The 12,471-nt window shown below is 41.8% G+C and overlaps 1 protein-coding gene across 3 annotated transcripts in view; it reads left to right on the top strand.

Annotated features, from left to right (window-relative positions):
* The window catches only part of EI24 (EI24 autophagy associated transmembrane protein), a 33,780-nt gene extending 21,894 nt beyond the window's left edge, over positions 1 to 11,886 (top strand). For all 3 annotated transcript variants that reach the window (XM_074976854.1, XM_074976850.1, XM_074976853.1), the window contains 5 exons: positions 2,905 to 3,024; positions 3,655 to 3,766; positions 6,131 to 6,242; positions 7,478 to 7,552; positions 9,073 to 11,886. In XM_074976854.1, coding sequence (XP_074832955.1) covers positions 2,905 to 3,024; positions 3,655 to 3,766; positions 6,131 to 6,242; positions 7,478 to 7,552; positions 9,073 to 9,235 — 582 coding nt within the window. In that variant the 3' untranslated portion in view covers positions 9,236 to 11,886. The remainder of the gene's footprint in view (positions 1 to 2,904; positions 3,025 to 3,654; positions 3,767 to 6,130; positions 6,243 to 7,477; positions 7,553 to 9,072) is intronic.
* Positions 11,887 to 12,471: the final 585 nt, after the last annotated feature.

The raw sequence follows: 12,471 nt of genomic DNA on the forward strand, positions 1-12,471 counted from the left end.
ATGGCTGCCATCAAATTGCCTCTCACTTTTTTCTTCTGCGAACTAAGACCAAATCCCTCAGCCTTTCCTTGTAGGTTATGTGCTCCAGCCCTCTAATAGTTTTGATTGCCCTCTGCTGAAACCTTTCCAATGCATCCACATCCTTTCTATGCTGGAGGGCCAGTGCAGGCTCACCAGTGTGGAATACAGAGGAATAATAACTTCTCTAGATCTTCTGAAAATGCTCATCCCAATGCACCACAATATGGTATTAGCCCTCGGGGCACACTGACTCATATCCAGCTTCTCATCCACTGTAATTCCCAAGTCTGTTCTGCTGCTCTGCTATTTAGCCAGTCTGTCCCCAGTCTGTAACGGTGCTTGGGATTCTTCTGTCCCAAGTGCAGGACTCTGTACTTGTCCTTTTTGAACCTCCTCATATTTCTTTTGGCCTCATCCTCCAATTTATTTAGGTCACTCTGGACCCTATCTCTACCCTCAACATATCTATCTCTCCCCCTAGCTTAGTGTCCTCTGCAAATTTGCTGAGGGTTCAATCCATTCCCTCATCCAAGTAATTAATAAAGATGTTGAACAATACTAGCCCTAGAACCAATCCTTGGGGCACTCCACTTGAAACTGACCGCCAACCAGACATAAAGACATTGATCACTACTTATTGGGCCCGATCATCTAGCCAACTTTCTGTCCATCTTACAGTCAATTTGTCCAATCCATACTTAATTTACAGGCAGGAATATTGTGAGAGACTGTATCAAAAGCTTTGCTAAATTCAAGGTATATCATAACCATTGACTTTCCCATGTCTGCAGAGCCAGGTACCTCATCATAGAAACTAATCAGATTGGTCAGATGTGACATACACTTAGTGTATCCATGTTGACTATTGCTGATCAGTTTCCTGTCTTCCAAGTGCTTCAAAATGGATTCTGTGAGGATCCTGTCCATGATTTTTCTGGGGACTGAGGCAAGGCTGACGAGCCTATAGTTTTCTGGATTGTCTTCCTTTCCTCTTTTAAAGATGGGTACTATTTTGCCTTTTTCCAATCATCCGGGACCTCTTCTGATCTGCAGTGACATTTGCCAATTCACTCAGGACTCTTGGATTTATTATATCTGGACCCGTAGGTTTGCGTATGTCTGGCTTTTCTAAATAGCTCTTAACCTGTTCTTTCCCCACTAAGGGCTGCCCACCTAGTGCAGTAGTCTGGGAACTGACCTTTTCTGTGAAGACAGAGACCAAAAAAAAAAAAAAGCATTGAGTCCTTCAGCTTTTACCACATCATCTGTCACCATGTTATCTCCCTCATCCAGTAAGGGCTTCACACCTTCCCTGATCACTCTTATTGTTAACATGCCTGTAGAAACCCATCCGCTTACCCTTCACATTTCTTGCTAGCTTCAGTTCCCATTGTGCTTTTGCCTTTCTAATTACTCACCTGCATTCTCAAGCGGTATATTTATTCTCCCACATCGTCATCCATCCAAATTTCTATTTCTTACACACACTTTTTGAGTTTAAGCTTGCCAAGGATTTCTCTGGTAAGCCAAGCTGGTTGCCTACCATATTTGCTTTCCTTATTGTGCATTGGGATGGTTTGTTTCTATGCCTTCAGTAAGGCTTCTTTAAAATATTGCCAGTTCTCCTGGACTCCTTTTCCCTTCATATTAACTTCCCAGGGGATCCTGCCCATCTGTTCTCTCAGGGAGTCAAGGTCTGCTCTTCTGAAATCCAACATGTGTATTTTACTGTTCACCTTTCTTCCTTTCTTCAGGATCCTGAACTCTACCATCTCATGATTGCTGCAGCTCAGGTTGCCACCTGCTTCTATTTCTCCTACTAGTTCCTCCCTGTTTGTGAGCATCAGGTCAAGGTGCATGTGGCCCCTGATCAGTTCTTTCAGTACTTGTACCAGGAAATTATCCCCAACATTCTCCAAAAACCTCTTAGATTGTCTGTGTGCTGCTGTATTGGACTCCCAAAAGTTGTCAGGGTGATTTAAGTCCTTCATGAGAGGCAGGACCTGTGATCTGGAAGCTTCTCTTAGTTGGCTGAGGAAAGACTTGTCTACCTCATCCACCTGATCTGGTGGTCTGTAGCAGTCACTAACCACAACATCACCTCTGTTGCTTCTGCCTCTAAGCGTAACCCAAATACTGTCAATGAGCTTTTCTCCCTCTGTATACTGGAGCTCTGAGCAACGACACTGCTCTCTTTCTTACAGTACAACTCCTCCTCCTTTTCTCCCCTGCCTGTCCTTCCTGAACAGTATACCATGACTGTGCTCCAGTTTTGTGAGTCATCCCACCATGTTTCTGTTATTCCAGTCATCTCCTACCACATTCACTGACTGTGCCAGAGCTTCTAATTCTTCTTGTTTGTTTCCAAGGCTTCTTGCATTCACATACAAACACCTTAGCTAATTTGCTGATTGGTCTACCTTCTCCTTTTGAATCAGGTGTCCTCCTTTGTTGCTCCTTGTGTTTCTTCCCAGTACCCCACTTTCCTCAAGGCTTATGTCACCATCCCCCAGCAAAACTAGTTTAAAGCTCTCCTTGCTAGGTTTGCAAGCCTTCCCGCAAGGATGCTCTTCCCTTTCTTCATTAGGTGGATCCCACCTTTTCCTATCCCTATCCTAGTCCCATCCCATTTGTAGCAATGGGATTAACAATACCCAGGTGTCTACAGCACTCCTGAGCACCTGTAATGAAAAGTGTAAGTTCTTATTATTACATATAATAGGTTGCTGAGCTAAAGCTTTTACTGCATCAGGAAGAAGACAAGATTGCATCCTGAAAGTATACTCAGTGGAACTGGCATGCTGAGTGTAGATCAGTAGTTCAGTCCATCGTGTTAATTGTCTTTGTAAATTAGTGTCCCTGAAATATCTTTCTCTATTTCAGGACATTGCAGATTTGGCATTTGAAGTTTCTGGAAGAAAGCCCCAGCCTTTTCCCAGTGTCAGCAAAATTATTGCTGACATGTTATTTAACCTCTTACTGCAAGCTCTGTTCCTCATCCAGGTGAGATTAGTTTTTTATTGGGTCAGTAGAGAACAAAGTGGATATTAATTGAGAAATGCGTTTGGAGGAGATGCCAAACCATTCAGCTGTTCGAATGCAGCTCCTGGCAATACTGGCAGCTTCGGAAGAGTGAGTGCCACTTGGCTGGAGGGATGAGCTGGGAACAGGAGACTTATATGCTGAAAATTGTGCCCAGGTTGATTGATATTCCCACAATGACAGCAATATTTCCTCTAACTTTTTTCCATCTGTGGGCAGAATAAATTTTGTTATGTGCATTAAGGCATGTGCGGATGTGCATCACCAGTAGAAACGCATGCTGCCCGTGGGGGGCGCTCTGCTAATCAGCTGGATGACTTTATCATCTCTCCTGGGTGGCTGCCCTACTGCTCAGTTTACAGGGGACGTTGAATGACCGGATGAGCTGTGCTAGAAATGAGGTGGGATTTTGAGGGTCCTTTTGGAGAGTTGGGGATAACGTTAAAACTACAAAAAAATCAAGGTCATCTCTAGCTATGCTCCTGTGTCAATCTCGAGAGTGAAGATAAATTTATCATGTTTCTACTGTGCTGTACATAAATCCACCTCTGTAGCAAGTAAACTCAGACAATTTCTTCTCTTCATCTGTAGGGAATGATTGTGAGCCTCTTCCCAATTGATATCATTGGCCAGTTGGTTAGCCTCCTGCATATGTCACTGCTCTATTCCCTGTACTGCTTTGAGTACCGTTGGTTTAATAAAGGTGAGTGCTACCCTTCATTTCCAGTGCTAACTTCATGTGTCTGGGGGCATTCTGCACTGCCGGAATTATTTAAATGCAAAAGCTCCCCAGTAGGAGGGCAATCCAGTTTCAAACACCCGCTATCCAGGCAAGTAACTTGGACGTTACCAAATAATCTCTTTCTCTCCCCCAGCCTCCTTCCCTTAAGAATATAGAATGTGGTCTTTTGAGAGTGAATTTCTACTGTATTTGCAAATTTTGTGTTTTTCAGAGTATTATCACTTACTAGGTTGATAGCTGTATTGTGCTGTTTACACAAAAAGGATACAACTAGGCGATAATTTTCACTTGTGCTATACTAATACATGATCTCTCCTGTTTATCCGCTTTTGGATGTTAGTGTCTCGTTATAGTTGGTCTGCTTATAGGAGCTGAGGTATTGCCCAGGCTGAGATGTATCCATAAGGCAAATGAAGCAGAAAGGCTCTCCCACTTAAACAGCATTTCAAAGCACCTCATAGTTGGGAATGAGATCCTGATATTTTGAGGACTGCGAAGGCAATGAATCAAGCATATCACTAGCAGTCCAAGAGACTGCCCTATGGAGAGAGAGGAAGGTTGGCTGCGACACTGGCATGATTATACCTGACTTTCTTCAGAAGGTGTTATGGGAATATTTCCACCTGAAACAGTCACAAGAGATGGGCGGATGGGACTTGAGCACCTTTTCTGAAATCTGTCACCTGTGACAGCACAGCCAACTTTTCAGTGGCCCTTGCGCCATTGCAGTGTGAATCCAAATTCTGACAGGGATCTTGGTTTCACAACTTTCTGGCATCCAGGTCTGAGTGCAGAACATTGAGCAGTAGAGACCTGTGGTAGGGTTGAATACATCGTTTCAGAATCCATTTTAACACTGGCTGATGAGGGGCCACTACAGATGAATTTTTACTCTTCTGTTTTTCTGTGACTGAACACTTTGGTTGTGCTAGGCTGAGTCTTTCGCTTGCTTATTCTTTGAAGCTGTAGCAGAGATGAGAAACAGACATATTTGAAATGGAGCAGGGAAGATGAGTAAAATAATCAATGTTTATCCAAGGTCCAGGGGCAGTCTGAAATTCTCGTGGTGGTTCTCGCTTAAAACTTTGAAGTTCATCCCTTTCTGGCTTGGTTTGAGTGTACCATGGAATCCTCAGGTTGTGGGGAGGGGAGAGGAGGAGGCAGCGGCAAGGGACAAGATTCTCTTGTGTAATGTTTTGTCAGCTCCAAATCTTTTTTGATCCCTGGAATTTAGTCATACAGGAAATAAATGCAAAGAGGTAGTCTTACTCTCACCGGAACCATATGAATTTTAAATTGAGGGGACAAAACCACTAGTAGAAAAGAAATTCTTCCATTTCTAGTGCTAGAGCTCTGGACTGGGAAGGAGCCTGATGATGACTGTCAGAGCCAGGCCATGTCTTGCCCTGTTTTGCATGTGTCCAGTTACGCAAAACATGAACATTTGTCTCTCCGAGCTATGGTAAAATTGTTTTAATTGTTTAACCTTTTTCAGCAAAAGTAATAGAAAGAAAAAAGAAATGATGGTATCTTCTTTCAGGTTGGAGCAGACAAAAGATGTCATGTTATTTTTCACAAGAGGAGTGTTAGCTCAGTTGTCCCAATTGGATTAACTGCCACGCAGAGCCAACTATTAGTTTAATTTCATAGCATGTTTTGCATCACACCATAGGTTAAAGGGCATTTTAGGCTTATGAAGACAGGGATCTTATTATCTAAATTGGATTCTTCATTTAATATGCTACTGTCCACTGATATATTACTGCTGCATTTATTCCTCTTTATTATAACTGAGATTACCAGCTTTTCTGAGGCTACATTTAGAAATCTTGATATTACCTAAAGTTGGAGTTGAATCAACTGCTTTTTATCTTGTGCCTCTTCTGTCTTTATCAACTCAGTGAGTCCAGTAAGCTAGTTTGTTTTTTACTACAAAATGGCAAAACAATGAGATTTGTCGGTCCTGAAGAGCATCTCTGTTTCTATGGGTTTGTAACTCAGGGATCCCTTGTCAGATTTTATGAAAGTGCGACAGAAAACTTCTGTCACCTCAGACTTCATGTACCACTTTGGAGACTGATATTCTTTTGTTTGTAGATTTTATAGAGTAGAGCCAAAATATAATTTGTAATTTAAATTTAGTTTGCCAGCTTAACTATGGGTTGGCCACTACAGCTCCTTTTTTTGATTTGTAAATTACTTGGGATCATTCAGGATGTCTGGAATTCTAGAAATGTAAGATTTAGTGACAACACATGGTCTCTGTCCAAAACTTTACTGCCTTAGTTCCTTAAATTTTTGGATGTTAACTTGTGTTTTTATTAGGAATTGAAATGCATCAACGGTTATCCAACATTGAGAGGAACTGGCCATATTACTTTGGATTTGGTTTACCACTGGCTTTTCTTACTGCAATGCAGTCGTCTTACATCATCAGGTGACTTAAACGGTGAATTGGGAGTACTGGGCAATCGTGCTTTGTGGGTGATAAATGCAGCGGTAACCTGTCCTCGAAACACCATCCAAAATTCCCACACTCAAAGAAACCACCAGTGAAATGTGTTTCTCCAGTCTCTGCAAATCGGAGCAGTACATCATCTTCTACAGCCCTAAAGGAAAAGAGCTCTGACTAATAAGCAGTTGGAGGGGAATAAAATGGGGAAACCACATTGCGAAATAAGGGCGGGTTTTCCATTCGAGTCAGAATTGTAGTGCAGATTCTTCCACAGAACTTCATACACCTATGAGACATATTTGGATAGTACTTCCTTACTTCCTGTCCCACTGTATTGACCAGTGGCTGGGAAAAGCTCAGAAATCCCCTTGCTTCTCAGACATCTCTCTGCTGAGGTGTCTATTTGCTTTGGTTTCTCATCCTACTGTGACATAACCTCCTCCCATACAGTTGGAATATGCTTAGAGGTGGAGCCAACACTAGTGACATATTCCTCTTATATTTTAGAGCAATAAGCAGTGCTAGGAGGGGCCATGATTTATTGATGCAGACAAGCTTCTCTGTGATGAGTTGCATTTCTAATTATCAGTCTTTACAAAGCTAATACTGAGTATATATGTGGGAGGTAAAATCAGTACTTAGCTTTATATCTGTGTCTTCTTAAAATTCATGGAATCCTTGCACTTCAAGGAACACTGCAGTGGATCCCAGCAAGGAAAGAATTAAACATGACCCAGTTCTACTGGAATTAACTTGTCCTTTATTTACATGGTGATTTCCATCTCTTTTACTCATCTTCCACTGGCGCTTAAGTGAAACAGTCTCAGTAACATGAAGTGCTGATGGTTGCAGTAGACAAATCCCATGAAGCCCACAGCAACCTCTATTTAGCATGCTTGTGCAGCCAACAGAAGGTACAGGTCCCAGCACATGATAATCTCGCGATCTGAGCTGCTAAAAAATGTAGTCTCTCCCTGTTAAATGCTATGATAAATGCCATCTGCTCTATTTAAACAAAATCAGTGTGGCCCTTGGTTGGGTTGTTTAATTTTTCCTGTACTTAAAGGTGCTTCATGGTTTCCTTTTCTGCTCTCTGCAAAGGGATGTTCCCAAATCAGGTTCCATTGTGTGGGAGATCATTTTCCTGTGTAACTTTATTATGACACCAACCAACAATAAGTGGCCTTTTTGCCCATTGTGTTGTTTTCTCATTGCAGTGGCTGCCTGTTCTCCATTCTTTTCCCTCTGTTTATCATCAGCGCCAATGAAGCAAAGACACCTGGGAAAGCATAGTGAGTATTTTCCTTCATTTCAGAGGGGTAGCTGTGTTAGTCTGTCTTAGCAAAACCAACAAGTAGTCCTGTGGCACCTTAAAGACACTCACATTAATTTTTGTATAAACTTGTGTGGGCTGGCACCCACTTTGTCAAATGCATGAAACGGAAACTTCAATTTACTGGGGATCTATACACACATGCAAAGATGGAAGTGTGACACTACTATGTGGAGGACCATTGCTAATGATGCCAATTCATTCAGGGTGAATGTGGCCGGTTGACAAGAAGGTGAGACTACCAAAAGGGGAGAAATGACTTTTTGTAGTGAGCTAACCACTCCCAGTCTCTTCAGACGCAGTCTGATAGTGACAAGTTGACATATGAATTCTGACTCTGCAGTTTCACATTGCAGTCTGTTTGTGAAGTTATTTTGCTAAAGTATGGCAACTTTCAAGTCTGTTGTTGAATGTCCAGGGGAATTGAAGTGCTTAGGCCCAAATAAATTTGTTAGTCTTCAAGGTGCCACAGGACTCCTTGTTATGTTCTATGGGAAACTCAGTTGATTTTAGCTATGATGATAGTACTAGATGCAGGGTGAATTGATACTTGAATGTATTACCCAAAGCTTAGTTTTAGCAGTGCTGTATCTGGTAAGTCCCTGTGTATCTTTTGACCATATGGATCATATAATGAGGAAAGAACAGTAGTGTTCGGTCACCTTCATTAATTTAAAATAAGGGAAATGAAACTGGATTTTATTAACAAGATAGCACATTGTGTTAACACTTGCAAAGGGTGTGCTACTGGTAAGGGAAAGGTGCTCTGAGGCTACTGATAGACCTGCACTGAATTTCAGATGCTCTCATGTCACACTTGCTAAGCAGTGGTGTGCCACAATGTGGGAATTCCTGGGCAGCCATCAGCTCGGCTCTTACCGGCAGCTTCATTGTGCTCACAATGGGTTTGATGCCAAGGCTGGAATAGCTGGGTCTGCTTTGCCCTCCCTGTGAAGATACGAGGATAGAATGCAGGCATCCTGCCATTTCTGGGAGAGTAGAAGAACTGTGCCTGCAATAGGCCTTTACTCTGTTACTGTAGAATGTATCTATTAACTGTGCTGCGAAAAAGTTCATTATGCTAGAATATACTAAACCCTGATAAAGGGAACTTCTGGCTGCACTGTATATTAGCATGTTGAATAGTAACAGAGAGAAAGCTGTGCTAGTCTATGTACTATCAAAACAAAAAGGCAGTCCAGTAGCACTTTAAAGACTAACAAAATAATTTATTAGGTGATGAGCTTTTGTGGGACAGACCCGCTTCTTCAGACCATAGCCATAGTCTGTTCTGGTGTGGCTATGGTCTGAAGAAGTGGGGCTGTCCCATGAAAGCTCATCACCTAATAAATTATTTTGTTAGTCTTTAAAGTGCTACTGGACTGCTTCTTTGTTTTTATTAGCATGCTTGTGTGTGCAGGCGCATGTGTATGCAAGATGCACCAGTTGGGAGTTCACAGCCTTTGTCCTGTGTTTCAGCCATTTCCAGCTGCGTCTCTTCTCCTTGGTGGTTTTCCTCAGCAACAGACTCTTTCACAAGACAGTTTACCTTCAGTCCACCCTGAGCAGCTCCTCCTCAGTGGATAGAATGTCCTCTCCTCACCCATCCCCTGCCAAGCAGAAGGCTACTTTGAGGCACTGAACCACAACCAAAGGGGTGTGTGTCATCCTCAGCTGCGACATGTGCCCCAGGCAAGGGCAGGACCAATTCTGCCAAGGGGCTTCTGCATTTCACCACCAGTCACCTTTGTAAACAGCACTTGGACATTGGTTTTGTGTCACATCGAGAGTATAAACTGAAATCTCCGGAAAAGTCTGGATTTTTAACCCCTTTGTGAGTTTTAAATTGCCGGGTTCTCTGTGCTTGTTTTATAGAGTGTAACAGACCTGTGCCTGTACTGTTTTGTATACTCTCTTCCTGTGCCATTTCCTGCCATACCCCAGGAAGAATGGTTTTGTAATCCACATTTTGTTGTTACTATGTGAAAGCTGATGGGAGTCTTTTGAGTAGATTGCACCACAAGTGTTCGGTTCCTCGATGGTCATAAGTCTGCGTGTACTGTATCTCAGGTCAGGTTTTTGTAATTCCTGCTGTGCTGAAAAGCAGAATCAGAAGATAAACTGGATCATAGTCTAAAAGGGGTAGCTGTGTTAGTCCATAGCGTCACAAAAAAACAAGCAGTCCTGTCTCACCTTAGACTGACTAACAATTTCATTTGTTAGGTGGTGAGCTTTCCTGGGTAAGACCCACTTCACCAGAAAGCTCATTACCTAATAAGTAAAATTGTTAGTCTTTAAGGTGCTACAGGATTGCTTGTTTTTTTTGTGAAACTGGATCATGCTGATCTAGGGGCAAGGGCAGCTTATACAGAGAGAGGACTCCCCCAGCCCACTACTTAAAGAGCTTCAGTCAAGCTCTTTTTGTCAAATGGCAAACTTTGGGTCTGTCAGCAGTACAAGACCTGGACAAATGCCACCTTTCTGTATCCAGTATATATACTGGGGGGCATCAGCTTTCATTAGGATGAAGCAAATTCCTAACCTAAACAGCAGAATGTGGTGTTTTGTTTTGTTTTTTTTAAAATCCCATGTGGAGCTGCTGAAAGCTCCTTCTGAACTTTCAAAGGGAAATTGTGTAAACAAGATCAGGAACTGAAATGGAAACTTACTGAACACTTTAACTCAGTATTTGGGTTGTAGGTTTTTTTAATATGTCCTTTTGTCTCAGCAGTCAGATGCTTTTGAAAATTGTCTGCCAGTTTTCAGTGGAGACACCATGCATACTGGCATTTAAAAAACGAAACAAAACTCAGAATTATGAGGTTCCAAATTGTATCCAGACAACACAAGGGAGAACAATCAGTTTCTACTGGACTCATGGTAGATCACGCAGACCTGTAGGTAGCATGTGTCTTGGAGAAGAGAGAGCGCTTTTCCAATTAACACGGAAAGCTCCAAGTCTGCTGCTATGGCATGCTATCTCTACTGCAGTTGTTGTCCCACTGTAGGTGGAATGGTGTTGGCCGAAGTAAAGCTCTTTGGCTGTAGCTGCAGTGAAGCTGCTCTGTCAGCTCAGGATATGTGAATTCATGAGTGTCTGTAAGTCTCTGTTTGTGGTGTATATGTATGGTGTATACACCAAGGGAGGGTGAGCAATCCTGGTTCTAGACAGTGTTCTTGCATGTAAAACTTGTGTTGGGCAGAAAAAAATTGAAATTCAATAAGCCCTTGGTTTTTCAGAACTGAGGTTGATCTACAGATAAATTTTTCTCTAGTATTTTCACACTGAAATATTAAATGAAAATGAGCAAAATAAATAAATAAATAAATAAATAATTCTAATATGTTCTGTCTGAGCCCTGAAGTTGATGTTAAAAGGAAAAAACATTTTACTGTGGCTAGGTCATTCTTAAAGTCTCTAAATTGCAATCCATGCCAGGGGACAGGGAAGATTTGCAAAACAGTTCAATACAATATACTGGAGATAAATGAAAATAGAATCTGAACTTAAGCTTCTCTAAATAATGAAAATAACTCTCTTGGCTTGCTACAAAGGACTCTTGAGAGAGCCACTTCTGGATGTTACGTACTCTTCCAGCAAGCTACAGAGATGGAGAAGGGGCAGATTCATAAGAGTGTATTTTGAAAATGAACATTTCTGAAACGTGTACAATCAGTCTGCTTGTACTATAAAAACAAAAACTTTAACAGCAGTTCAGGTTTACTAAATGGCCTATATTAGCCTACTGCATTATTGACACAAATCAAGACTTTCAAATCACATAGTTTTAGGACACTATCTGACGCTGCCCACTTAATATGCAACCACACTGATCTTATCAGAAGTTCAAAAATGTGCACATCTTTAACTTCAATAAGGGCATGAGTTTCCAGGGAGCTTTAAAACTTGGAAGGTTTGAAGGGGCAATAATGAACCAGTTTTTAAGTCAGAGGGAGAAAGACAAATGAAAGACAATTCAGGGTAACTTTAATGGCCTTTAACTCAAAAAGTTTGACAAACTATTCAAAAACATCCTTTATTGCTTTATGAGTAAATGAGGCAGTTTTCAGACTCAACTGATTTTCTAATTTAAAATTTTATTGGGGCTCACTAGGGGCAATGGAATAAGCTGGTTCCAAATTTAACTGTGAAGCAGTGACTGCTGTTCTCCAGTATGCAATCTGCTGTATGCATCAATTGTTTGATCTTACATATGTAGATTAACATGGCCAGAAGGACCTCCTTGCTCAGGCTAACATGATAAACTAATGATGCCTTAACTGAAATAAACAGCCTAATTGACAGTTGCACTTGGCACATAACCTAGTACCTTTTCTGGTTTATCATGCTTCTAAGTGCTTCTTGTGAGAAGGATGCTAGCAAAACCTTCCTGGCCAATGGGATTGGGCTGAAGTATGGTCACCATCAGCTAAATAGTGACTGGAAAGTTTTGAAACTGACCATCTGAGGAAAACTCTATGTTCTAACATACTGGTTGGGATCTGCATTTCATGAGTTGCTCCGTTTCTAAGAGTAAATGAAACTTAGGAAGGGTGAAGCTATTGCTGCTTTTCTTGCAAGCATACCACACAGCTCCCTCCCACCCTCCCTCCATGATACCACTTTCAGTTTTCTGGACGAAGACCTCTGTTCCAGATGAGGGTTGCTGTTTCGTATTCAGCTATGCATCTGTAAATGACTGGTGTGTTTAAGCTGCTTTCAGCCCTGGCTTGCTGATTGGCAAAAGGAAGACAGACCTGAGGTAGTGAGCTGTATCACACACAAGAAGCAGGTAGAAGTAACAGTGGAATTCAGCAGACAAGCTCATTACCAGGCTTCCTAAGCAAGCCGGATATAAATCTGGTACTGTTAGGTAG

The sequence above is a fragment of the Carettochelys insculpta genome, chromosome 25 (genome assembly GCF_033958435.1).
Source record: "Carettochelys insculpta isolate YL-2023 chromosome 25, ASM3395843v1, whole genome shotgun sequence".
In the NCBI taxonomy this organism is placed as follows: Eukaryota; Metazoa; Chordata; order Testudines; family Carettochelyidae; genus Carettochelys; species Carettochelys insculpta.